Source organism: Chinchilla lanigera, unplaced genomic scaffold (genome assembly GCF_000276665.1).
Source record: "Chinchilla lanigera isolate Chin_1 unplaced genomic scaffold, ChiLan1.0 scaffold00013, whole genome shotgun sequence".
NCBI classification, from domain to species: Eukaryota; Metazoa; Chordata; class Mammalia; order Rodentia; family Chinchillidae; genus Chinchilla; species Chinchilla lanigera.
In genome coordinates this window covers 17437162-17463087 of record NW_004955414.1, presented here as the reverse complement: position 1 = coordinate 17463087, position 25926 = coordinate 17437162, and the positions used below count along the sequence as shown (strand labels likewise).

At 36.1% G+C, this 25926-nt stretch overlaps 2 protein-coding genes across 4 annotated transcripts in view; one reads left to right on the top strand and one right to left on the bottom strand.

The window, feature by feature from the left end:
• C2cd3 (C2 calcium-dependent domain containing 3) overlaps window positions 1-18789 on the bottom strand; it is a 113614-nt gene extending 94825 nt beyond the window's left edge. Inside the window, exons 1-3 of one of the 3 annotated variants that reach the window (XM_013511937.1) lie at window positions 18519-18789; window positions 15917-16186; window positions 11943-12100 (exon numbers count right to left, since the gene is read on the bottom strand). In XM_013511937.1, coding sequence (XP_013367391.1) covers window positions 11943-12100; window positions 15917-16186; window positions 18519-18573 — 483 coding nt within the window. In that variant the 5' untranslated portion in view covers window positions 18574-18789. The remainder of the gene's footprint in view (window positions 1-11942; window positions 12101-15916; window positions 16187-18518) is intronic. The other 2 variants (XM_013511935.1, XM_013511936.1) reach the window with 2 other exon arrangements.
• Window positions 18790-18818: 29 nt separating this feature from the next.
• The window catches only part of Ppme1 (protein phosphatase methylesterase 1), a 59575-nt gene continuing 52467 nt past the window's right edge, over window positions 18819-25926 (top strand). Inside the window, exon 1 of the mRNA XM_005379925.1 lies at window positions 18819-19294. Within this exon, the coding sequence (XP_005379982.1) occupies window positions 18825-19294 (470 nt within the window). The 5' untranslated portion in view covers window positions 18819-18824. The remainder of the gene's footprint in view (window positions 19295-25926) is intronic.

The window sequence follows — 25926 nt, the reverse complement described above, 5'->3', positions numbered from 1 at the left end:
GGCCTATTCTAACACTGGCCAGTTAAAAATGAGTCAGAGAAAATGTGCACATTTTCTATCCAGCTTTCAATCAAAACTTAGGGGTTGGGCTACCTGTTCTGTTTAGTTATACAAATAGATGTTGATATTAGCTCTGTGGTAGGCTGTTATCTGACTGAGGCAAAGCGATGACTAAAACATGAACCCTGACCCAGAGGATCATACTGTCTTGTAGAGGAACTTGGAAAAAAATTATGGCCCCATCATGAATATATGGTAAGCCCTGTTTAAATTTCAGTACCTGTTATGGTTTATATCTAGATATCTCCCTCAAAGCCTCATGGGCTCATAGGTGGGGCTTTTGAAGGATGGTTGATTATGGGTGTGATAACTGGGTTAATTCACTGATTGGTTTAGCATGGTTCTGGGTGTGGGTGGCACCAAGAGGCTTATAGCCTAATGCTGCAGGCTGGCTCTGATTTGCATTTGATCATTCCTGCCAACTTGAACCACTGGTGGTACAAAGATAACTGTCCCATTGGGCAGCTTGTACTGCTTCACAGGGGGTCTTTCATTACAATAATCCAAAGAAAGGCATTTATTTATTTATTTTTTCGGTACAGGGAATTGAACTCAGGACCTGGTGCTTGCCAGGCAGGTGCCTGTGCCGCTGAGCTATATCCCCGGCCCTGATTTAGCAGGCCAATGTCATCATATTACAGTTTCCTAAGGAAAACACTAAAATGGTATAAAAAACTTGTAATACAGCTACTTTGTGGTATAGCAGTTGTAAATGCATATTATACACACCAGCAATGGGGTACTTATAAGGTTTCCATGCCAAAATTATTGATAAACTATTCATAAATATAATTTTTTTAATTTAATGAAATATGTTGATTATTATTATAATTTTTAAAAGCTGGTATGAATAGTATTAATATTTATATTTGGTCAGTAATTATTCACATTCAAGCAAATAACTAGATTTGGTCCATTTATAGCCTTTTTATTAATTTTATTAGTAAAAAGGTCAATAAAAGTGATTAGATCCATTTGTACCACAAGTGGTACAAGGCAGCAATGGGACAGTCACGCACGCTACTGGTGATTTAAGCCAGCAGGAATACGTTAATGCCAATAAAATAAGCAGTGTTACTGTGATATAGTAAGATTAAAGCTAGAAAAAAATTAAAGCCTTTTATGGGTAGTAAAAATTTTAAAACAAGGCCTACTGAAGCTGGACATGGTGGTACATGCCTGTAATCCCAGCACTCGGGAGGCAGAGGAAGGAGAATGGAGGATCGGCATGAGTTTGAGGCTGGCCTGGGGCACATAGTGAGTTCAAGGTCAGCTTGAAATACCATGTGAGACCTTGTCTCAAAAAGTTCCACCAAAAACCCCCCAAAACAAAAAAAAGCCAAAACCCAAAAAACAAAAACAAAAAACACTGTACTGAATACAGAAGTTTGTGTGTAAGAAGCACTATTTTTATATGCAGGCTTAATTAAAATTACATTTATTCAGCAACATTAGAGGTACAGCTGAAAACTTAAAAGGCAAGTTGAACAAAATCATTAACTTATGGCATTTTTTCTTTTGAGGCTAATGAAAACAGATTAAAAATACCTCTTAGTACTCTAGTAAAGCATCAGTGAAAATTCTGATATCATGGAAAAACTTTTGGATGTAATATATACAATAAAGCTATCATCAAGAAAATAAATCTCTTAACTAAGGAATTTCTTGAAAATTTTATTGAAGATGATGACAATGGATAATTCTCTTGTAAGTCCTTCTTGACAGTGGACTTGTTCCAAAACCTAAATCTGAGGTGGCAACATTTGGCAAAGACACAGAACTAGAAACTTATTCATTATTTACTTTGTCTAAAAACCTAAAAGCCAAACAACACATGTATATAATTAAAATATGAATTAAATTCCCCTGGTCAGTGTTATCCTTGATAAACTGGATAAGCACTCACGATGGCCTGTCATAACTACATGGATATTAGGTAGCTCTAAGTGTTCAATATTTTTCAGCCTGAACTTCAGTTAAAAAAAGAAGTCTTATGATTTATGCTGTCAAAAGTTAAGTCTTAGCCTCAGGTCATCAGTGGAGACTAATAATATAGGACTATTTCAACTGACTTTAGCATATGTAAATAATCTGATTACTTATCTACAAGGGTACTCACAAGCAACCATGTAACATGCGATTCATTTTACTCATTTCTCAATGATTTTATCTTTGGAAAATTTATTTGGCCAAAAATGATCAAACTTACTTTTCTGCATTTTTCTTTGCTCAAACATGATTTCCAGAAATGGAAAGTAATGGCATGAAACACATTCCTAAAATTGTAGAGCCAAAGACTGATTTCCCCAAAAGATTTTATTTTTAAACTTTATCAAAACCAACACTCTCCACTTACATTTCTCAATTTACACTGAAAATGCAACATATGGAGGTTAAATGAAGTACAGTATAATATTTAGGATTAAATGATGTTTGAAATCTTAGGTTATACAGATACACAAGGGGGTTCTAGAGAGGTGACTGGATCATGAGGGCACTAACCTCATCAGTGAACCCAGTGACGTACGTGTTCATTAGTTGAATGGTCTGCGTTAAGAGATGGGGCCCTAAGTGGAGGAAGTAGTGCCTCTGAAGGATGTATCTTGACCTTGGCCCCTTCCTCTCTGTCTCTTTCCTTCTTACTCTGCCTCCCACTGTCACAAGATAAGCAGTTCTCCTATGGCATGCTCTTCCATCATGTTTCTGCCTTACGACCAGCTGATCATAGACTGAAACCTCCGAAACCATAAAACTGTACATCTTTCCTCCTTTAAATTACGTATGTCGGGTACTTTTTCTCAGCAATGAAAAGATAACCAGTGTATCTGTTATATATAAAATACCTGGTACTGCTAACTTGGACAGAAATTAAAATATCAAGTTTCTAGTAAAATCAAAAGAATGAATTTCAAAAGAAAAAAATTTTAACTACGTATTCTTATTTCCTAATTGCTGATTTTAAATAATCATATATGTGTATGCATATATAATTATTCTACATACTTATACAACAATCATAAGTTTTGTATTCTTTAGAAATTTGATTGTTTTTGCCAGTTGATTTTTCTTTTTCTTTTTCTTTCTGTCTTTTTGAGAGAGGGTCTCACTATGCAGTTCAGGCTGGCCTTGAACTCACTTTGTAGCCCAGGCTGGCTTCAAACTCCCAACGATCCTCCTGCCTCAGCCTCCGGAGTGCTGGGATTACAGGTGTACACTATCACACCTGGTGCCAGTTGATTTTTTTACAGCCAGCCTGCTTGACTCATTTGTTATTCCTGACATCTGATCTGTACCAATAATGGAGTACAATAAGATTAGATCTTATAATGAACTCTATGTCTTTACTGAGGGACCTCACTTCTCAGTCTAAAACTGATCTTCCCCTTTACAGCAACATAAGCCACCTCTTTCCTTACTGTCAGCTCCCCCTCTGGCTTCATTTACCCCCCTTGTGGACCCTATGCTTAGTTAACCCTTGTGGGTAGGAGAGCAGTGCTGTGACAAGAATTAAATGTCCATCATTCACTGCATGTTTTTTCTTTTTTTTCCTCCTGGTTCATGGAGTTGTCTACTGAGTACTTCACATGTTCATGTTCCATTCCAAATGCTTTGCTATGTATTCATTTTTATTCCAAACTTAAAATTTTTTTGTTTCTGTTAGTACCTGTTTGCAGTACATAATGCTTACATTCATCACATTTTTTAAAAGCTGTTTTTTAATTTCTACATCACAGGCACACATAATTTAGTGTAGTTCCAAATAGTTCTACAATTCTCTTGTATAAAATAAGTTCCTCACACAGATGTCCATTTTCTTGTGCCCCACAGACAACAACCAATTTCAGTTCTGAACCTGATTTTTGTGGTATTTACCCTTTCCAAATGAAATGATTACATTTGCATCTAGAATATATCTTATTTTTCCCATCAGTTTCCAGGCATTACTTTTTGAATTTTTAATATAGAAACTAAGAACTGAGCGCCATCCATATCCTCATCCTATTCTAGCAGTACTAAGAACTAAGCTCCATCCATTTCCTCATCCTATTCTACCAGTACAGTTACGTATAAACACTGATTAATGATCTAATCAAAATCACGATATGAGCATATATTCGATTTGCAGCGAAAAAATGAAATATCTTAGTTTCTTTGTTCTTTCCTGGATAAATTTTTCACAACATAACTGCTTTGTTTCTTTATTTGTTTAGCTTTACTGTTCTTATTAATGATTCAGTTCTAAACTCTGCCAGTTGTCTAAGTCTCTGCGTAAGATGTTCAGACACATCAGGTATTCTATACTTTTTTTGAGAAGTCTCTCTTAGAGCCACAGACACAGTCCGGTTTGGACTAACTGCCATCTATACTGGTAGACAGATGCCACCCTTAAATTTCTTTTTAATTTACATCAAGGAATTCTCTTCATCCTTGTCCTGCATTGGAACTCTTGTTTTAACTATCCTGCCATATTTCCTTTTCAAATTTATTACCTCATTTTGGTAGGGAAAGTCTTTCAGAGGCTTTGTCTGGAAGGATATGACAGATGTACAAAATTCTGTGGCTTAGTACATATGAAACTTCTTTTTGCTAAATCACACTAATCACACTAGATTACTTGAGAGAACTCTAGACCATTTTCATTCAACATTCTAAAGCCATTACTGACTTGTCCTCTGGCTCCAAAGAGTTGCAATTGAGTAGTGTGAAGCCATACTTCTTAATTCTTCGTATGGGATTATTTCCCCTTTCTCTGGAAGATTACAGGATCTTTTCTTTGATTTTTTGAAGTGTCACAATGATAAGCCCTGAATTCAGTAAGTTTTCATCTGCTGTGTTATAGTAAATGGGCCTTTTCCTTTTTGTACCTTCTCCAACCCATGCTTTGCTACTGGATTACTATGCAGTAAATTCTAGACACTGTCTGCTTTCTCTGTAAATACATTAGTAATAATATGAAGACTCATATAAAAAATAAATAATTTCACATCTAAAAATTTATAACAATTCTTTAGTATTACAAAAAATTGAGTCAGCATTCTAATTTTCCTGATTGTTTCTAATTTTTTACAATAGATTTGAATAAATCAGGACTCAAACAACTTCCTCGGTAGGCCTTTTCAGGTGCACAGCTCATATATTTAGTATTGCAAAGTGCTCTTTGAATTGCCTTGCCAGAGTTCAACATTCTTTAATGAAATAAAAAAGCATACAAAATACAAAATTTACAATGTTCACTGCTCAATCAAAAATGCCCTATAACCTAGAGAATGATTAATCAATAGAAACAGACCCAAAATAAAAGACAGGATAAAATTAGAATCAATGTAGTAAGTCCTACTAACAGAGTAGGAGAAAACCCCCAAATGACTATCCTAATACATACCAAAAAGAATTTGATAAAATTCAATATTCATGCATGATAAAATCTCTCAGAGAACTTGGGAAAAGCAGTATCTTTCTCACTGATAAAGAGCATATAAAAAATCTACATCTAATACCACATTAATAGTGAAAAACCAAATGCTTTCTTCCTAAGAAAAGGAACAAGGCAGGGATATATGTGCTCTAACTTATACTACATATCTTGGTGCAATAAGACAGGAATAAAGAAATAAAAGGCATGTAGATTAGAAAAGAAAACTTTAAAAAAAAAGAAAAGTTTTTCAATTAATGACATAATCACGTACATAGAATATCCTTAGGATTCAACAACGCATAAATATTTTCAGATATATCTAACAATATCTATGTAAGACTTGCATGCTATAATCTAAAAAGACTGCAGGAGAAATTTAAGATATAAATAAACCGAAATATATTGTGTTCATGCATTGGAAGACTCACTATTTCTAATTTAATTCTCCCAATTTAATGTGTACAATGTACAGTATCAAAAAATCCTACCACATATTTTTAGTGGAAAGTGACAAGCTGATCCTAACATCTAGGTGGAAATGTAAAAAGTACCCAAAATAGACAAAATAAATTTCAAAAATAACAAAATTAGAGGCCTAGGCAATCTGATTTCAAGATTTGTACTAAAGCTGTAGGAATATAGAGATACTATCCTAAGGACAAATATATAGTTCAGTGTACATGTACAATTAATTTAGTATGAAAATTTGAGCATAAATTAATGGGGAAAAATCTTTTTCGTAAGTGATAAAAGAATCAGTGGATATACTTAAAGGAAAAATAGTCATGATCTTACTTCATACCATACAAAAATTATACCTACAAGTAAAAGCTAAAGCTGTATTTCTTGGCTAGGATGCAAGAGACACATAAACTTTATTTCATTAAAGAATTATAAAATTAAAGAATTTTATTATTAAAGTTTTATTTTATTTTTATTTTACGATTTATTCTATTAAGAAACTGGGTAAAGACAATCCATAAGCTAGGAATATAAACATAAATTAATAAATAAGCCCACCTAATGTACTCAAATATTAAAAAAAGCTTTCAGGACTCTAAAAGGAAAAATTTATTTCAAAAATGGGTAATACATAGGAATTTCTAAGCGGTACAGTGCTTGCCTAGCATCCTAGTACCACAAACCAACCAACCCACAACAACAAAGCCAACCAAATGAGGTTGGTCTGTTTATCCTACATGGTCTGTATGCTACATGGTCCCTGACATAATTACTCAACTTTGCTATTATAGCACAAAAGACACCATAAATCATGTACTGTATAAATATAAGCGAAGGGGTGAGGTTTTTTTCTAATAAAAGTTTTTACACATATACATGATGTGCCAGATTTGGCTTGGGAGTTAGTCTTTGAACACAAGGAAGATAAAAGAATGGCCAAAAAAGCTCATGAAAAAATACTCAACATATTACTCATTAAGAAATGGAAACTAAAACCTCAATGATACATCAATATATATACTAGGAAGACAAAATTAAAAAGACTGACCATGTCAGGTGCTGGTAGGGATGTGGAAACACCAGAATGTTTATATTCTGCAGATGGCCATGTAAAATTATACAAGCACTTAAAAACAGTTTTTAAGTACTTCTTACTATATGGATCAGCAATTGCACGTTTGGGTCCTTTCCAAGAGAAATGAAAGCAAATGTCCATACAAGAAGTTGATAAGCCCTGTTTCACCTCAAAATGTTTCTCCTTTTTCCTTCCTAATTATAATTCCTCCTTTCCAAATGTAACTCTCCAGTTGTGCCCATAGTAAGAACCTTTTTTTCCCATCAAATTCTCTTTAAATCTTACTTGTTCAATTATCCTATTTTATCTTTTTTTGGTCATTTTGTTTTGTTTGTACTAGAAATCGAACTTAGGACCTCATGCTTGCCAGGCAGGGGCTGTGCCACTGAGCTACATCCCTGGCTTCAATTATCCTACTTTATATTCAGTTGGTCTCCCCTTTATTTTATTTTTTTTTTTTGGTCTCCCCTTTAGTCTACTGAACAAATTCATGTTTTTTTTTTTGTTTTGTTTTGTTTTTTTTTATTCTAACAAAGGGCTTGGTAAACATTCTGTAGAGGTCCAGGTAGTAAATATTTTAGGTTTTATTGCATATTTGTCTTTCTTTTTAAAACAATACTTTTATCAATATTATCTCCTCTCAAATTCAAGTGAATCTGCTGTGTTATCACATACCTAGCACGATGTTAAGTGTTTCTACATAGCTTTATCTGATATAATCCTTGCAACAATAGGACATTGAGGGGCTGGGTATTTAGCTCAGTGGTAGAATGCTTGTCTAGCAAGCTGGAAGCCCTGGGTTCAGTCCTCAGCACCAAAAAATTAAAAAGCTAAAAAACAAAAACAAAAACAAGAAAAACAATATGACATTGAAACTCTGCAAGTATAAATGATTACCTAGTAAATACTAGAACTGTTTTTGTAACCAATTTCTCTATGTCCACATGTAGTGTACTTCCCATCATATCACACCACTGTATTTCTGCCTTTCTTCACTGTCACTTCTCTGGAAAAAAACAATTTCTTTGCTCCTTCTACTTCTTTACTATAATTCCTATTTATTTCTGTATTCTTTAATCTTTTCTGAATCTGACTTTTGTCTCCACTGCTCTATTTAAGAACAACTGAACAAATCCAATGACCTTTAAATTAAAAAATACAAATGTTATTGTATCAATTGACAATTAAATATGTTCAAAACATACTGCATGTAAGAACCTGAAAGGGTAAATCTGAAAATCTGAAAGGTGCAGTAGATATTGTGAAAGAGAAAGAAACTGCTCAAAAGGAAAGAACAACTGGGATGAAGGAAAAGTGAAAAGAAAGAAGGAAAAAATATGTATTATATATACACAAGTTAGCTAGGGTAATTATACTACTAAGTTCTATTGGCTCATTGAAAAGAATAGTTAATGTTTAACTGATCAATCTTACATGCCTAGATTTGGTTATCTGAGTAACCACTTTGAAGATAACAATATGTAATACAATAACCACTGTTAATTTCCTATCACCTTGTTTTGAAATTCTGTATTGTTTTTATGTTGTTTTACTTGTTTTTGTTCTTTTCTTTTTAAAAAACAAAACAAAACATACTACAGTCACTTTGGAAAAGTCTGGAAGTTCCTCAAAAAGTTACACATAATTATCATACCACCTAGCAATTCTGCTTCTAGGTATATACCAAAGAGAACTAAAAACATGTTCACAAAAGAACTCATACATGAGTGTTCATAGTGGCATTATTCATAACAGTCAAAAAGCCAAAAAATCCAAATGTCTATCAACTGAAGAATTAATAAAATGAGGTATGTAATTACAATTGGATATTGTTTACTCATAAAAAGGAATATAGTGTTACACAGATGAATCTTAAAAACATTATATTAAGTGAAAGAAGCCGGTCACAAAAAGTTACATATTATTCTGTATAAATGAAATATTCAGAAGCAGCAAATATATATAGACAGAAAGAAAATTAATGGTTGCCAGGAATTGGGGAAGGGGGGACCTGGGACAGTGGCTGCTAATAGTGCGGTGGTGCCTTTTGGAATGAAATTTGTAATTAAGAAAATAATGATCATTGATAATCCTTTAAATCACTGAATTGTACACTTTAAAAGAATACAATTTATGGTATGTATCTTAGTTTTTAAAAAGAAACAAAAAAAGTAGAATCTTAAATTCCTTTTCATTTTTCTTTTTTCCCCAATTTTTTTTTAATGGTGTCAAAAATTCATTTGAAAAGCGTCGGGTAAATGGGTATGGGAGAAACCAGCTCTGCAGAGCTTACAGGTCAAACAAAGAGAAAAAGAGGGTAAAAGCAAAAATGAGAGTACAGCTGCATCTCAGGAATGTGGCGTGGGCTGCTGTGCAAATTCACGCACAATAGAAGGCATTCCATGATGGCCGCTTTTTTTCTATGCTGTCCACATCTCTCCCCCAGGCAACTGTATGCATACATGTGCATGACATTTTAATTTTCCTTTGTCATGAACACAAAATTATTTCCATGCTGCTATACAATCATAACTATGTAATTTTTCCTTTCATGGTCATTTTGACTTTGTGAAGAGCCATAAATCTCATGGAGCTAGATCCAGTGAAGAAAAGTAGATGAAAACACCACAATGTTTTCAACAAGCCTGCCTTTCCACTGGATGGCAATTAGCAGCAGCAGTCACCTATTTTTGATTAAACCCTGTAAAGATACTAATGAAATATTAGAAAATATTTTAATAGACTACAATTCTAATATTGTTGAATGAAATATTTACATTTTCTAATATTAAAAAATATACTTCATAACTAGTTCTAAAGGTGAAATTATTGAGATAAAATATACTACCCTAGGAATTGAATCTAGAGCTTTATGCATGCTACGGAGGAACACAACCACTAAGCTAGTCCTTTTTTAAAATTCCCAGTCCTTTTTTAAAATTTTATTTTGAGGTGAAGTTTCACTCAGTTGCCAAGGCTGACCTTAAACTTGTGATCCTCCTGCCTCAGCCTCCTAAGTAGCTGGAATTTAGGCACTGAGGATATATGGTAATTTTTATGACTACTGTCTGACGGGCCTGATGCAAATTTGTACCATCAGAAGAGTATGAGTAAAACAGATTCATTTTCCCATAAAGTTACCAGCATGAGGTGCCACTATTTTCAAATAGAATATATCGTAAATAAACATACAAATATAATAAAAAATGGTAAGTTCTTCCATGTAGTTGGATCTATTTCTGAGCTTTTATTCTGTTCCACTGACATAGTTATATGCTTGTAGCTATGTGATATGTTTTTATATTTATTAATGTTGGATATTCTTTTCTTATCTTTTTTTGGACCATTTTTTCATTTATTATTTATTTTTCTATACATATTCCAGAACATATTTGACCAGTTATAAACCTTCTTGAATTCTAGTAGCATCTGAATATTCAGGGGTCTCCAGGAGGCTATCCAAGTCCTCTCAGAAAAGAGACCCTTCTATGTTCTTTACACCTTAGGCTGGGGATATGGATTAGTGATAATTGCTTCCCCAGAAGGCATAAGGTCCTGGGCTCTGTTCACAGCATGGTGCAAACAAAACAAAACAAAACAAAACAAAACAAAACAAAACAAAACAAAACACATAGAACAAAAACTATGTTCTTTCCCAGCAATCTATGCTTATCTGCCACATAATGTGTATCATGCTGTATTCTGGAAAACTAAGTGAGAGCATCACCTCTTACATCTGTATCCTAAGTTAGTGGCACCTAACATTGTTTCAAAAAGTGGAATCAAAAACACTACTTACATTATCAAACAAGAAATTACTGCTTTAGTATTATATGTGGTATAATCAAAAAATACAGTGAGGGCTAGGTGCATGCCTATAATCCCAGCACTCAGGAGGCTGAGACAAGAGGATTGCTGCAAATTTGAAGCCAGCCTGGGCTACATAGTGAGTCCAGGCCAGCCTGAACTACATAGTGAGACCCTGTCTCAAAAAAAAAGTGAATGTTTAAATTAAAAAAAAAAAAATAGTGTAAAAGGCACATTGCCGTTAACCCCCCTTAAAACACTCTTTCTTGCTTCAGACGCACTTATCCCACCATTCTCTGTACTTTCTCAATCAGTTCTGGAAGTCCATTGTCCAGTTTTGAATTGTACTGTCATAGCTACATCATGTTCTAAATCAATTCAAAATATTTATCTTTCATGTCATTTTGACTTTGTGAAGAGCCTTAAGTCTCACGGTGCCAGATGCAGTGAATAAAGTGGATGAAAACACCACAATGTTTTCAACAAGCCTGCCTTTCCACTGGATGGCAATTAGCAGCAGCAGTCACCTATTTTTGATTAAACCCTGTAAAGACAGTGGTGAAAGAGGACTTCTAGAACTGCTTCAGAAAGTGGCAAGAACAATGGGGTAAGTGTGTTCAAAGTGAGGAGGATTATTTTTGAGGGGAATCAATGGCAATGTGTCTTTTACAGTAATAAATTTTTAAAAGTTTAAACATTCAACATTTATTTCAGTCTCCCTTTGTACTAGAAGCTAGGAAAGAACAGGGAAAGAAAATTCTTTTTTTTCTACGGATTCTATTCTAAGTGAAGGATAATTAAAGGGATCCTACTAACAATTTGGGAAACTATAACAGAAAAATGATTATGTAATTAATGCATTACAGATTTAAATTTAATAGTGTGTACAGAATGAGTACAGCAGGCAACATGAAGGAATCTTAGAATTTGAGATGGGCCATACAGTGCTAAGTGGATTTGGATGAGTGGAAAACAAAGATTGTCTCTGGGTAAAAAACATGAATAAAGGTATGTAGTGGGAATTAGTATGATATATCAGAGTCATGTATCTACTCATTTCACAAGATTCAATGATTTCTGCCCCAAAAGTTTTATTCTATTCAGTAAAGAAAATATTTTTACCTGAAGTTCTCCAAGTTTCTTGGATGTTAGCGAAACAATGGTAAAAAATCCATTGATCTGATGAGTTGGAGAAAGCTGGGCTATTCCATTGATCTGAACTCTACCAATCGGAAGATGATCAACTTTGGTGATTACTTCCAGCACCAGAACAGCCATATCTAATCAGAAACAATTACAACATATTCACATAGTCTTCATTTATCTTTCAGAAGCAAGCAGGAAGGTATACTTTAAAAAAACTTTTTACTTAAAAAATTATTTTAATTTCAAACAAACCAGGCACTTACTTGCCATACCATTCTGGGGACAGGAAATGGGGAGCGTGAGCCCAAGATAAAGAGAACAGTAAAGTTTTAGAGACCAATGAATACCTTGCTCTAAGAAAAAGCTTTTCAATGCATAAAATATTTAGCATACCAAGTATTTGATAAAGAAAGCGTAGTGTTAAATATATTTGTATCTTTTAAAGGGTAGTAAAATAGTGTATCTTTAAAAGGGTAGTGTTAAATATATTTGCCAAGAACTCAGGCTTTGATTTTGAATAACAGCAGCAACAAATCTCAGGTCTTTTTATTCTCATTATTCTAGTTTTGTACTAGACAAAGGGCTATGCTCTTGCATAGCTCTAAGGGTTGGTCCCTGACTCCTAGGAGTATCTAACGGGTTACTCCTTCCTTAGTAGCACTGAGCTACTAAGAAAACTTGGAATTAAGAGGAATGGAAATAAATACCTTAACTAATTCTAATTAATCAGTTAGACCTAATACCTTTAAGGTCCTAATTCACTGAAAGAAAAATATAAGATATGCTAATGAAATCTGACATCATTTTAAGATAATATAACCTCTGAGTATTTTCTTAGCAAAGTTGAGAAGATGTTTCATTTTCACCATATATTCAATTACTGCAGTGAAACACATGAAGAACTTATAATGAGAAGACCTGAGATTGTGTCTTGGCTCCAATATACACAAACTGGGCCAGGGATATAGTTCAGCGGCACAAGCGCCTGCCTGGCAAGTACAAGGGCCTGAGTTTGATTCCCGGTACAAAACACACACACACACACACACACACACACACACACACACACACATACACACACACACACACACTAGTTCTGTGAAAGCCACAATAGAGGTACTTGGAAGTATTTCATAAACTTTAAAATATTTTATACTTCTCATTGTTTTTGATATGTTATTTTTATCTTAATTCATATATATCCTTCCAACCTAGACTTCTTTACCTTTCATGCTAATATGGAAAAACATACTCATTAGTTTACCTTTGCATTTTAAATGAAATGTGCATACAAAAGAGTACGTACACTGGGTATGGTGGCACACGCCTGTAATCCCAGCACTCAGGAGGCTAAGGTAGGAGGATTGTTGTGAGTTCGGGCCAGCCTGGGCTACAAAGTGAGCTCATGGCCAGCCCGAACTGCATAGCAAGACCCTGTCTCAAAAACATAAAAAAAAACCCCAAAGCAAACAAACAAACAAAAAACAAACAAAAGAAAACATAAAAGAATAAAAATAAAATGAACACTCTCCACACAGGTTAAGAAATAGTCATACTTTCCCTAAGTATTCAGTTAGAGCACACACACTTGTGAACTAATATTTGGTCTCTTGGCTATTCATTTTCTAAAAAAAACATACCATGCTGATGTCCACAGCTAGAACATCACTTACAAAGTTTACTTCATTTACCTCCTATTGAAATCCTACCTTTTCCATGACTTCTTGACTTCTTTCCTAACTAGAAACATGAAGTTTGGGTACTGGCACATTTGGTGTTTAACTCTTTTCCATCTACTGATGGAAATATTCAGGAAGATGAATGGCTTGCTCAAAGTCACATAGCAAGAGTAAGCTTTTGGTTTGCTAAAGCTTTTTCCATCTACTGATGGAAATATTCAGGAAGATGAATGGCTTGTTCAAAGTCACATAGCAAGAGTAAGCTTTTGGTTTGCTAATAACTTACAAGATTAGCCTTTATTAACATCTTGGAATATACACATGATAACACATGTACCAAATAATCAGATACTTATATACTGTCTGCCATTGCTCATTCCTGTTTCATGTATGTCAGTTTTGTTCCTTTCTTTTTTTTTTTTTTTTTTCTTTTTTCTTTAATTAAGACAAGGTCTCACTGAGTTCTGGCTGGCCTTGAACTCACTATGTAGCTCAGGCTGGCCTCAAACTTGAGGCAATTCTCCTGCCTCAGTATTCCAAGTGCTGGAATTACAGGAATGAGCCAGCATGCTCTGCATCAGTTTTGTTCCTTTCACTTTATCTTCAAGTTCCTTTTCGGTAAAGGATTGTATCTTAAATCTCTATATCTACCATAGTGCCCAGCATTTAATAATATTTGTGTAACACTTGCAACTATAAGGAACCAGGTACTGGACCAATCATTTTATGAACGTTTTTTTCATTTAATCTTTACAATAATTCTTGACAGGTGCATGCTATTAACTGAAGCTGTACGATCTTAAGGACTCTCCCATCATCACACAGTGCTCCAATTCTGAAGCCAGAGTTCCAACTCTGGATTGTCTAGACTTCAAAGTCTGTGTTCTTCTCATTCAACCTCATTGTTTATGAACATAGGTGAAAAGGTAGTTATTTGATGGGGTCAGATCTAGGAAGATAGCTAAAATTCTGTAGTTGATAACAACAACCTACATTCTTAGATGCCAAGTTCAATGCATTATTATACTACAGGATCCTCAAATAAATGTCTGAACTTTTAACTTATGATAATATTGATTATCATATTAAAAGATACCTTTTCTCTTACTGAATTTATAATCACTCTTCATATGTTAAATTTTATAAAAATCCCACCTAAGTATTTAAGCTTTATGTCTACAGTACCAAGAATATCTTTTAATAAGCTCTATCACTAAACTTATTTGTGTAGTTAGAATTAAGAAACCATTCTGATTTCTACTGATTCAGTTTTGTAATCTCCAGAGTGTGCCTTGCATAATGTCTAACACATGCTAAGTATTCCATATATATTTCTTCAGTGACTGAATTACAGCATTTTTTCTTTACATTTTGATGTTTCAAAATTTCTTTTAATTCATCTTTTGCTTTCCAATATTCATAGCCCAACATTTACATTATAAATGTTCAATTTTTGTTGACTTGAACTTGATATGATAAATAACCTCAATATCCAAAATGTATTTATGTGAAAGCTTGATCTGAATAAAGAAATAACAGTATCTTCAGAATGTTTTCCTTGACATAAATTAAGACATCTTGCCTTCTGGTTCCCTATGGAAGAATCCTTTCCTCTGAGAACCTGTAATACTAATTCACTAAAATATTAATTTGGTATTTAACATGTATTACTTTGTATGATTAGTAAGTTTTATATCTATCTCCTCTCTCCTCAAACATAATGAGTCATGAGGTCTCGGAGTAGAAACTATAGTTATTACCTAAAAATATGGTACAGTTGAAATAAATGACCATGGAGCTTTTATTGTTGTTTTTGTTTAATTTTTTAAAAGGGGGAGTCTCCCTATGTTGCCCAGGCAGGCCTCAAACTCCTGGGCTCAAGCAATCCTCCTGTCTCAACCTCTCAAGTATTGTAGTTGGATTAAGAGGCATGAGTTATCTTTTCAGAGGTGGGTTTAAATCCTAGTTTTGCCATTTATCAACTATGTGACCTTAGAGAGTATTCATTTCACCTCTCTCAATCTAAGTTTTATTGTTTACAAAACAGAAAATTCCTCTTACAGGCTTATTATTGTAAGGATCAGAATATATACTAACTGCTGGCACAAAGATTACACTCAACAAAGGGTGGTTATTTTAAAGCCTTTTTGATACTTCAATAATTAATCCCCATAGATCCTATGTACATAGAAACACCTATTGCTGATAACATAACTACGTGTTTCATGTTAGGTCTGCAGGTAAAACAAAAACATACAAACCAAACCATACCTGTTAGATAAGAAGTAAACTGCTTTGGACCACAGCGAATAGCATAACGTGTAGTTGTTCTCACAGCTTTTGGTTCTGTCTGTAATGCATCCCTGGGACAAAAGAGGGTTCCATTTGAAGTTTCTCCCCACCATCTCACTCGGACAAGTACACAAGTGGGAGGCTTTGTAATCTTCCATATGATTTTGTTAATAGTAAGTTTTAGAAAGCAGCGTAGCTGGCCTTCAACCAGAGGTGGTAGGCTTGTAGATGGCAAAATGTCACTCAAACCTATGGAGGAATCCAAGAACACTAACTCAAAAATCTACACTAAATATAAATAACATAAAATCTGCTTTTTGAAGTAAAACAAAATGCTTTCATCTTTACAGAGAGAAGCCTTATTCTATCTATTCTACTAAGTGAGAAGTAACAAAGAACTCAGACTACAGAATATCTACCAGATCATTGTCACTGTGATAACTAATCAGTATTTAGGGCTTGGTTCTGGTTAAAGAACATATTAAGACATACTAATAAAACTTTTCTTTAATTGAAAAATACTATTTGAAAAATACAGGGGCTGCGGACTTAGCTCAATGGCACAGAGCCTGCCTGGCAAGCGCAAGGTCGTGAGTTCGATTCCCAATATAATGATACCAGTAGATAGGTATTCAAGATCTAAGCAATAGTTAAAATTTTTGTAAGTTGTTTTAATTATTGCACCATCCACATTGAAAATGTTATCTTTTAACCTAGCTTATTTTAAAATTATCATTAAACATAAAACAGCATCTTCCTTCATTGGACACACAATCTAGTTGATAGCACACAATTTAGTATTTCAACAAAGAGCATCTTAAACTGTTTGAGTCTTTTCCTTCTTGCCAAGATCATACAGTCAATAAAGACAAAAACCAACATGTTTAGATTCTGCAACTATATTTTAGTGATGCATTCAAATTTATTAGCTTTAATACTAATTGGAGGGCCAGGGATATAGCTCAGCGGCATAAGCACTTGCCTGACAAGACTGAGGTCATGAGTTCGATTCCCGGTACAAAAAAAAAAAAATACTAATTGGATTACAGAAAGATGGGAAGTCAAAATGTAAACAGGGCAATTAAGCATGACTCTACTTGTCTTCAGTCAGTGTCTTTTCTACAAGACTTATAAAATTATTCCTATATTATATACACATTTCTATGGGGAGTGGTAATGTCTCATAAGAAAATATACTGAGGTCTATCAGATCAGAAATCTATACATCTAATTCTTTGAAATCCTAAAGCAAACATTCTCTTTCCTCTCTATAGTGGAGAAAAGACCCACCATAACCTTCATGGATACGTTTTAATATAAAAATTAGTTAATTTAATATAGTTAATATATACTTAAATATAAAAATTATATGCATAGTATGGTTGGACTGCCTGTAATTCCAACACACAGAGGCTGAGGGGGAGGCTAGCCTGGACTACATAGCAAGACTTTACCTTAAAAAGAAAAAACCTCATAGGCAGGCATGTACAGTAGTATTCCCACAAATGCACATGGAACATTCTTTTCTATACTACTATTAAAATTATTCCTACTTTGACACTCCCCCTATCAATCTAGTATGCTTGACTGGTTTGACACAGACAGCACCAGCATTGGACACCTCCATGCTCCATTTTGGAGAATAAGACACTGTCTCAAAACTGCTTCAGTGGTATTTAAATAGCTCAGACAAGCCTCATTCCCATACTGTGGCCAGTCCTCGGCACAACAACCTACTGTGCTGTCTATTTTCAGCATCTCTATCTTCACTAAAATGACTCTAACATAAAATGTCAGGTTCACATTATAACATTTTATATTTTATAATGTAAAAATGCCTTTTCCCCCTTGAAGACAGCCTTACAGAGATTCAATTTCCAGTTTTCTTATCTGTCCTGAGTTCCTAGAATGACTACTCTTCCTGCAGTTAACATTACCTACTCATTTTGAAAGTTCATTTCTCCTTGGACTAATATCGTGAGGAGGTCTTCTTAAGGTCCTTCAAGGGATCTTCTACAGAAGATCCCCTTATCCCCTGCTCCAAATACTATCGTATCTTGTCATTCCCCACACTTTTTCCGTCTACATTCTGTAACTATCTTTCCCAACTCCAGCTCATAGTTCTTCCTGCCTCAATTCAATCAGCCTAACGTTTACTGAGTCCTACTTTGTGACAGTCCTTGCAGGATTTAGTAATGAACAAAACGTGGTCATTATCTAACAGGACCATTAACATACAGCTCTCTTCAATTTGTTCCCTCCCGTGAATCTTTAAGGCTACATATGTGCACACGTATACATTTATCTTTGTTATCAAAAACACTCCTATACTTTTTCTACCCCTCGCCCTTCTTCTTTACTCTTTTTCCCTGCCACCTATCCACCAGGCACCATTTTCTTTCTATTCGTGAAGGTCGCTCTCTTGACGTTATGGTTCCCTACTTATTTTCTCTCTCCCGTCGATTGATTCCCCCCACCCCCACAACCAGCGAGGCTGATAGTCTCCCTACAGTTCTCTACGCCCCGCTTCTCTTATGCTCGCCTCTTTAGGCATCCCACAGCTTTTGGCAGCTCGAGTTACCTCTCTTCTTGCGCCCACGGCCACCCCCAGGTTCCTGGCCTTTCCGCTGTTTCATGACTAGCCGGAGCTCTTCTTTACCAGCTCAACTCCGGCGCCAGCACCTAAGCTGTATCCTCCCGCCATCCCTTCCTACGGCGCCTGCGTTCCCCGGCAACCGGAGCCGCTACGCAGCCTGGGAGGCAGGAAGAAGCAGCTCTTTCTCCAACAGTCTCCGGAAAGCAGTGTCAAGGGAAGGCGCCAAGACTACTTTCTGCCACTAGACTACAACACCCAGAACGCTTCGCTACACTACCTACGCGGGATTGGATGGGGCCGCCACCTGCTGCGCAAGCGCAAAGGGATATACTCCACGAGGACTCCATTGCCCAGCGTGCATTGCCTTCAGGAGCTCTCCTCCTTCCGGCAAGGGCGGTCGAGTTCTCCAAAGGCCTGTACGATCCTCAGACTCCGTTACCCAGCTTCCTTTCTGGGAGGCTGTTGCGCACTTCCGGCAGCCGCGCCAGGGGGAGGGGGCGGGGCATACAGAGCCGGTGGGCGGTAGGCGGTGCTGCCGGTTTCTGGGTGCTGTTCAAAGGCGACGGGGCGTCGTTAAGGGAGCTTCGTGGGATCGATTGGGCCACACTTAGCGTGGGACGAATCTTGTGCTACTGTTTGACGACGTACGGCCTTCCCTTGATGTCGGCCCTCGAGAAGAGTATGCACCTCGGCCGCCTGCCTTCTCGCCCTCCTCTCCCCGGCAGCGGGGGCAGTCAGAGCGGAGCCAAGATGCGAATGGGGTACGTGACTCGTACCTCTTCTCCCTAGAGGCCCGGCCCTGGCAGTTGGAGAATGGTGTCTGGGCGTTTAGAGCGGCACGGGAGCGGGGGCAAAGGATAGGAGGAAATGTTGGCGGCCTGGAGAGGCGTTTATTTGGAGTAGATGGCAATTTGGTGACTAGGGGAGGCGCCAAGTAAATAGAAATTGGAGGGCAGATAACATTGTTGAAGGGAGAAGGGAATGCGGGGAAGATTGGGGAAGGGGACTGGATAATTTAAGGGATGAGGTAAGTAACTCTTAAAGACTGTGACGGAGGTAGGGGAGGGTCTGCCACGGAGGGTTGAGGGAATGACCGAGAGAAAAGTTGAGAGTAATCGGGAAAAACGCAGGCAAGGTTTAGCAGGAGAGTAGGAAGACCGTGAGGACTGGCTATTAGAAAGGCCGAGGGGAATGGAGAATACCAGAGGCAGGGCTGGAGAGGAAGAGAGAACAAGGGAGCTGAAGGTTCTAGAGTTTCCAGGAGTGTAAGAGGGCGAGCGAGTGAGGGTATGACTGAGATTGACTCTCTTACGGGAGAATTGAGAAAGCGAAGGAAATAACAGGCCTAAGAAAAGGTAGAGGACGTATCCAGGAAGACTGTTCAGATAAGCAGGGCTTAGGCGTGACAGAAAATCAGGAGGGATGTGATGAGCGAGGGGACTAAGTTTAGAGGGAGACCATAGTCTGCAAAGACAGAAATGACTAGGAATAGGGGCTTGGTGAATGGAAACACTACAGAGGTGAGATCTGGGAAGCGTAAAGAGGAAGATTTGGGCTAGGCAGGTAACGCTGAGGAAAGCTATTTAGTGGTCTAAGACTGAGAATTAGTGAAGCACTGGGAGTAGCCACTCAGTGTTTTGGGGAAGAGTTTGTTGGAAAGGGTGGAGAGCTGGATTGAAGAGACAAGCTATGTAATTTTAATTTTAGATGCTTGAATGTTTCAGACCAGGGGATATTTGGGTGTAGGAGAAAGCACGATTACTTGAGCATGGCAGAGACAGTTGTTGGCAAACAGAGAAAATAGAATAGGTTTTGAGGGAAATTTGTATCGTCAGGATCCAGGGGATTACGGATTGTAGGAAAAAAGGGGTAGGAAGGATGCTTACAGATGAGGTAGTCAAGAGTTTGTACTGTTTTGTGGCTTTTAGAGATGGGTTGGTAGTATTCCTGGGGAAAGGAAAGAAAGAGAAGCCTTAGATTATGAAAAGAGTAATACGTTAAAAAATGATCACAGAGAAGATGAAGATGGATATGGTATTGTGAAAGTTGATCACAGGAATGAAAAAAAATTAAATTTGATCAGTGAGGTGGAGGGGTGACAGCAAATAGGAAAACAGAAGGAAACCAAGCATCCAACTAGAGACCTGACTGATAAAGCAGAAAAAAGACAAAACTTTGACAGAAGTTAGATTGTTAAGAACGAACAGGGTAGAAGGCTACATATAAGATAAAGTGGGGACTGGGGATTTAGCTCAGTGGCACAGCACCTGCCTGGCAAGCACAACGTCTTGAGTTCGATTCCCAGTACCGGAAAAATACCAAAAAAAAAAATAAATAAATAAATAAGGTAAAGTGAAGATTGCTTTGGCTTTGAAAGACAAAGGTTGGCCTGAAGTATAAGATTAATATAATAGTTATTTTTGATATGCATCTTAGTTGCTGTCTTTCTTAAGCTAAAATTTGATGGTCTAGTGCAACAGTACTCTTCAATACAAATACAGTATGTGAAATAATTAGCTTTTTATAACTACACTTATTTCAGGTAAGTTTAACTAGAGCTCAACTTCTTCATCAAAACAAGTTCTCTAAAGATGAAGAATTGGGTTGGGATGGGGGAATACCAAGATAAAGGGAAAATCTGCTCATTACAAGAGTGTGGTTGTTAGTAACTTCTGTTTAAGCAAATTTGATTTCTTCAGTAGAAGCTAACTGGTTATACTGGAAAAGAAAGTTCTTTTGGAAAAAAAGCTCTTTAGAAAAATGCTTCTTTAACATATTATGAAGGGAAGAGCAGGTGGTGAATATTCTGTAGACTTCAAGTGGCTTATTTTCCTTTTTTACTTTCCTTTTGGTAAATAAGTAGGCCTTACTAAGTCTAATGTTAATATAGATTCTCTTCTCTCCTCAAGTCATAAAGCTAAAAGAGAACATAGGAATTATTTCATTTTACCACTACACCATATAGTTAAGGAACCCTGAGATTCAGAGAATTTTGAAAGGTAAATGAAGAGGCTGGGAGTAGTTTATCTTAATAAATGAGGACACTGAGGCTCAAATATTTCTGATATTAAAGCTCTCTTAGAAGCTTACTGGTAGGGCCACTAAGGACTGAAACTTGGATTTGTTAACTCTAATTCTTGTTGTTTTTTGGAATCATAGTTGTTAACTTGGAGCACTTCGTTTGAGTTGTTTGTTATTCCTGTATATTCTAAGATTCAGTCTGTTTCCTTAGTCCCAATTTCAAAGCATCTTTTTCCTCCCCTCTCTTAATGGGGATTGAACCCAAGGCCTTTGCACTGAATTACATCTCTAGCATTCTCTGCCCCCCTCCCCCCATTTTGAGATGGGGTCTCACTAAGTGGCTAAGTTGCTCAGGCTGGGCTTAAACTTGCCATCCTCCTGCTTTAGCCTCCCAAAGTGCTAGAACAAAACATCTTTATTTCACCTATATTCACTTGCTTTTTTCTTATCTTTCCTTTTGTACCATCCCCATCCATTTCTTACTCTTAACCTGGGCCTGTTCCCTTAACATTTTTTTTTGTGTGACTTACTCTTTCAACTATTTTTCATGACCTTGACTCATTTTCACTAAATCTTAATAGCTGCATTTGTGAGTGTAGAGTATATGTTCAGAATTTATACTTTTCTTGAGTTTCCATAATTTTTTCAAATTGGCCTTAGTAATTCCAGAGTATTTCTGGGTAATGTGATAATAGCAGTTACTTTTTTTTTTTTTGTAAGTACTGTGTGCCAGGCATTGTTGTAGTAGCTTTATGTGTTACTTTATATAATCTGTCCAAAACTCTGTGAGGTAGATATTTCCCTACATTCATCTATTTATTTATTTGATAGTAGGATTTGAACCCAGGATGTTTGCACTCATCTTTTTTTTTTTTTTTTTTGTTTTTCTCCGGTACCAGGAACCGAACTCACGACCTTGCGCTTGCCAGGCAGGCGCTTTTTGCCGCTGAGCTAAATCCCCAGCCCTGCACTCATCTTTATACCCAGCCCTTTTTAATTTTTTGAAGGTCTTGCCAAGTTGCACAGGCTGGGCTCAGATTTCCCATCCCCTTGCCTGTGGTGGGATTATGCACCATGCCTGACTGTTTCCTCTATTTTATAAGTAAAGAAATTCATTCTTGGAGACAAATTTACACGTCAGCATGTGGCAGAACTAAGATTCAGTCTAGGTTTAGGTTCTAGAATCCATTTCCTTTTCAGTACCCAACACTCTTTTGAGTAAGACCTGAAATTGTGGTATCATTGTTTCTCAGTAGATACCAGAAAATGATACAAAAACTTGGTAGATTTGAACTTCTTTATTAAAGTTTTAGGAGTTAACGCTGATTGAAGTGGTTGGTAAGAGTTTTTTTTCCCCCAGTACTGAAGATTGAACCCAGGATTTCCTACATGCTAGGCAAGAGCTCTTGCACTAAACTATAACCCTAGCCTATTTTGTTTTATTTATTTATTTATTTATTTTTTATTTTAAAGAATAAAAGAAGGATAACCCTAGCCTATTTTGAATTTTGAGAGAATCTCAATAAGTTGCCCAGGCTGGCCTTGAACTGGTGATCCTCCTGCTTCTCCGAAGTAGATGGGATATACCACCACACCCATGGAGAGGAGTATGTTTTGAAAATCACTGCTGTAGTCCATACCATTCACAGTTCTATAATGCTTTAATGGGCATATATAAGTGCCTATTTATATTTTATGAGTTAAACTAGGATGAGTTAATATTTTAACACATGAGAAAACTCAGACGTTCATTTACTTGTCTGAAATTACAAAATCAGTAAGTAGCAGAAACAATTAAAACCCAGCACTTCAGATTTTTAATCCACTGTTCTCTTTCATGTTGGACTTTTGATCAGAGTGTTTGGGGTTTGAAGTGACAAACCAAAGTGTGAAGCTCAACTTGATTTTTATATTGGTCTAGCTATTTACTTTCTTTAGTCTGTCATCTTACTACTAAAATAGGGATACCTCTGCTTAACCTTAGTATGCTTTGAGGTTGTGAGAATAATACAGGAAAGGCAGATGAGGTCCCTGATTCATAAGCTCTTAAGGAATGGTAATAGGTTATTGTATATTGAAAACTATGAGAAAAGTTTTTGTCTCAGGAACTAGAAGCTTTCATTTTCTTGTAATTTAGTTTTTCTTTTCTTTCTTTTTTAATTTTTTTTTTTGAGTCGGGGGCCTCACTGTGATACCCTGGCTGGTCTCCAAGTCCTGAGCTCAAGCCACCCTCAGGTCTCCTGAGTAACTTGGATGACAGGTATACTCCCTGGACCTGGCTCATATCAGCTTCTTTTCCTTCAGTCCTTACAGTTATATTCTTATCTGATTAGTTTTTCATTCAACTTTTAAAATTTATTATGGATATTAGATTTCTTGGGAAAAATTTTCAAACAAATGAGCTATTCATATAAATGGAGAAATAAAAGGCAAATGGTTTGTTTGAGATCACAGATTGAGTTAATAAAAGAATCAAATTCCAGTTATTTTTGTTATTTCTAACTTTATAAAAAGTTGTAATTCAAATACCATAGAATTCATTGTTTTAAAATGTGTAACTAGGGTCAGTGATAGAGTACGTGTTTAACATGTGCAGGGTCCTACTTTTGATCACGAGCGCTGCAAAAACAAAAACAAAAAAACCCAGAAGCCAAAAATGTATTACTCATTGGTTTTTATTATATTCAGCAGATTATACAGTGGTACCACTCATTGCAAAATGTTTTTATCGTGCGATAAAGAAACTATGCCCATTAGCAGTCCGTCACTCTCCTCTCCCCCAACCCTTGGCACCCACTGATCCACTTTCTCTATGGATTTGCCTATTCTGCACCTTTTATGTACGTCATACAGTGAGTAATCTTTTGTGACTGTTTCTTTCACTCAGCATAATGTTTTCAAGATTTGTTTGGTGTCGTGTGTATCAGTACTTTACTCCTTTTCATAGCTCAAATTTATTCCATTGTATGGATATACCACATTTGATTTTTTCATTCATCAGTTGATGGGCACTTGGGTTGTTAACTGTAGTTTTTTGCTATTATGAATAATGCTGCCTTGAATGTTTACTTGCAGATCTTCGTGTGAAAATACGGTTGTATTTATACTGGGTAAATAAGAATGAAATTGTTACATCATATATAAATTATGTTTAACTTTTTAAGAAACTGCCAAGCTATTTTCCAAGTGGCTTCTTTCTAAGAGGGTTTTATGTATTAGGGCTATTTTCTCTTTATAAATGTTTGAAATATTTTTTCTACTTTGCTCTTTCACTTTGCATATATTATATATTATTTGCTGTGTAAAAAGTTTGTTTTTAAATTCAGTTATTTTACTGTATTTTTAACATATTCCTTTTGGATTTTGAGTCACAGAAGTGCTTTTTCTTTCAGATTGTAAAGGAATTCATATTTTTTTCTCATAGTACTTGTGTACCTTTTTTATTTAAACAATGTCCTACTATGTAGTTGAGACTGGCCTTGAACTTGCTATGTAGCCCAGGCTGGCCTCAAACTTGTAGTAATCCTGTCTCCTGCGTGCTGAGACTCCAGGCATGTGCCACCATGCCTAGCTGTAGCTTTCTTTTTTTAAATATTTATTTGAAGTTTATTTTGATGTGCAAAGTGAGAAACATATCCAATTTTACCTTTAACCACATGTTGCCCAATTTTTGTTATACCATTTAATAGAAGTCTTTTTTTCATTGTGTGAATGTCACTTCAATAAAAAATACCTTTTCTTAATTAATTCAAATGACATCTTTATCAAATGCCAATTTTCCATATATATTTGGGTCTTTTTATGGAATTGCTCTCCTTTTCAGTTGGTCTGTTTTGAAGTATTTCATACCCAACACATTGACCTAAATTATATTTAATGTAACATTATTTGTATATGTACAAAATAATAGCGATAGGTTCCTTATGTGTAAGGGTACATTCTATATTACTGTTATGTATTTATAAAACTCTACAGATTTACTGTTCAAATACAGTTGACCCTTGAACAACATGGGAGTTAGGGGCGCCAACTTTCCCCTTTACACAGTCAAAAATTCACATATAACTTTCTTTTTTGTGGTGCTGGTAATTGAACCCAGGACCATTCTATAACAGCAATATTCCCAGCCCCTTTTATTTTTATTTTTAGTTTGAGACAAGGTCTTGCTAAGTTGCCCAGGCACGCCTTGAACTTGGAATCTTATTGCCTCAGCCTCTCAAGTATCTGGGACTATATGTATATGCCACCAAACCTGGCTACATGTAACTTCTTCTTGTACTGGGAATCGAACTTAGGACTGCATACTTGCCAGGCAGGCACTGTGCTGCTGAGCTACATCCCCGGCCCTGACACATAACTTTTGATTCCCCTA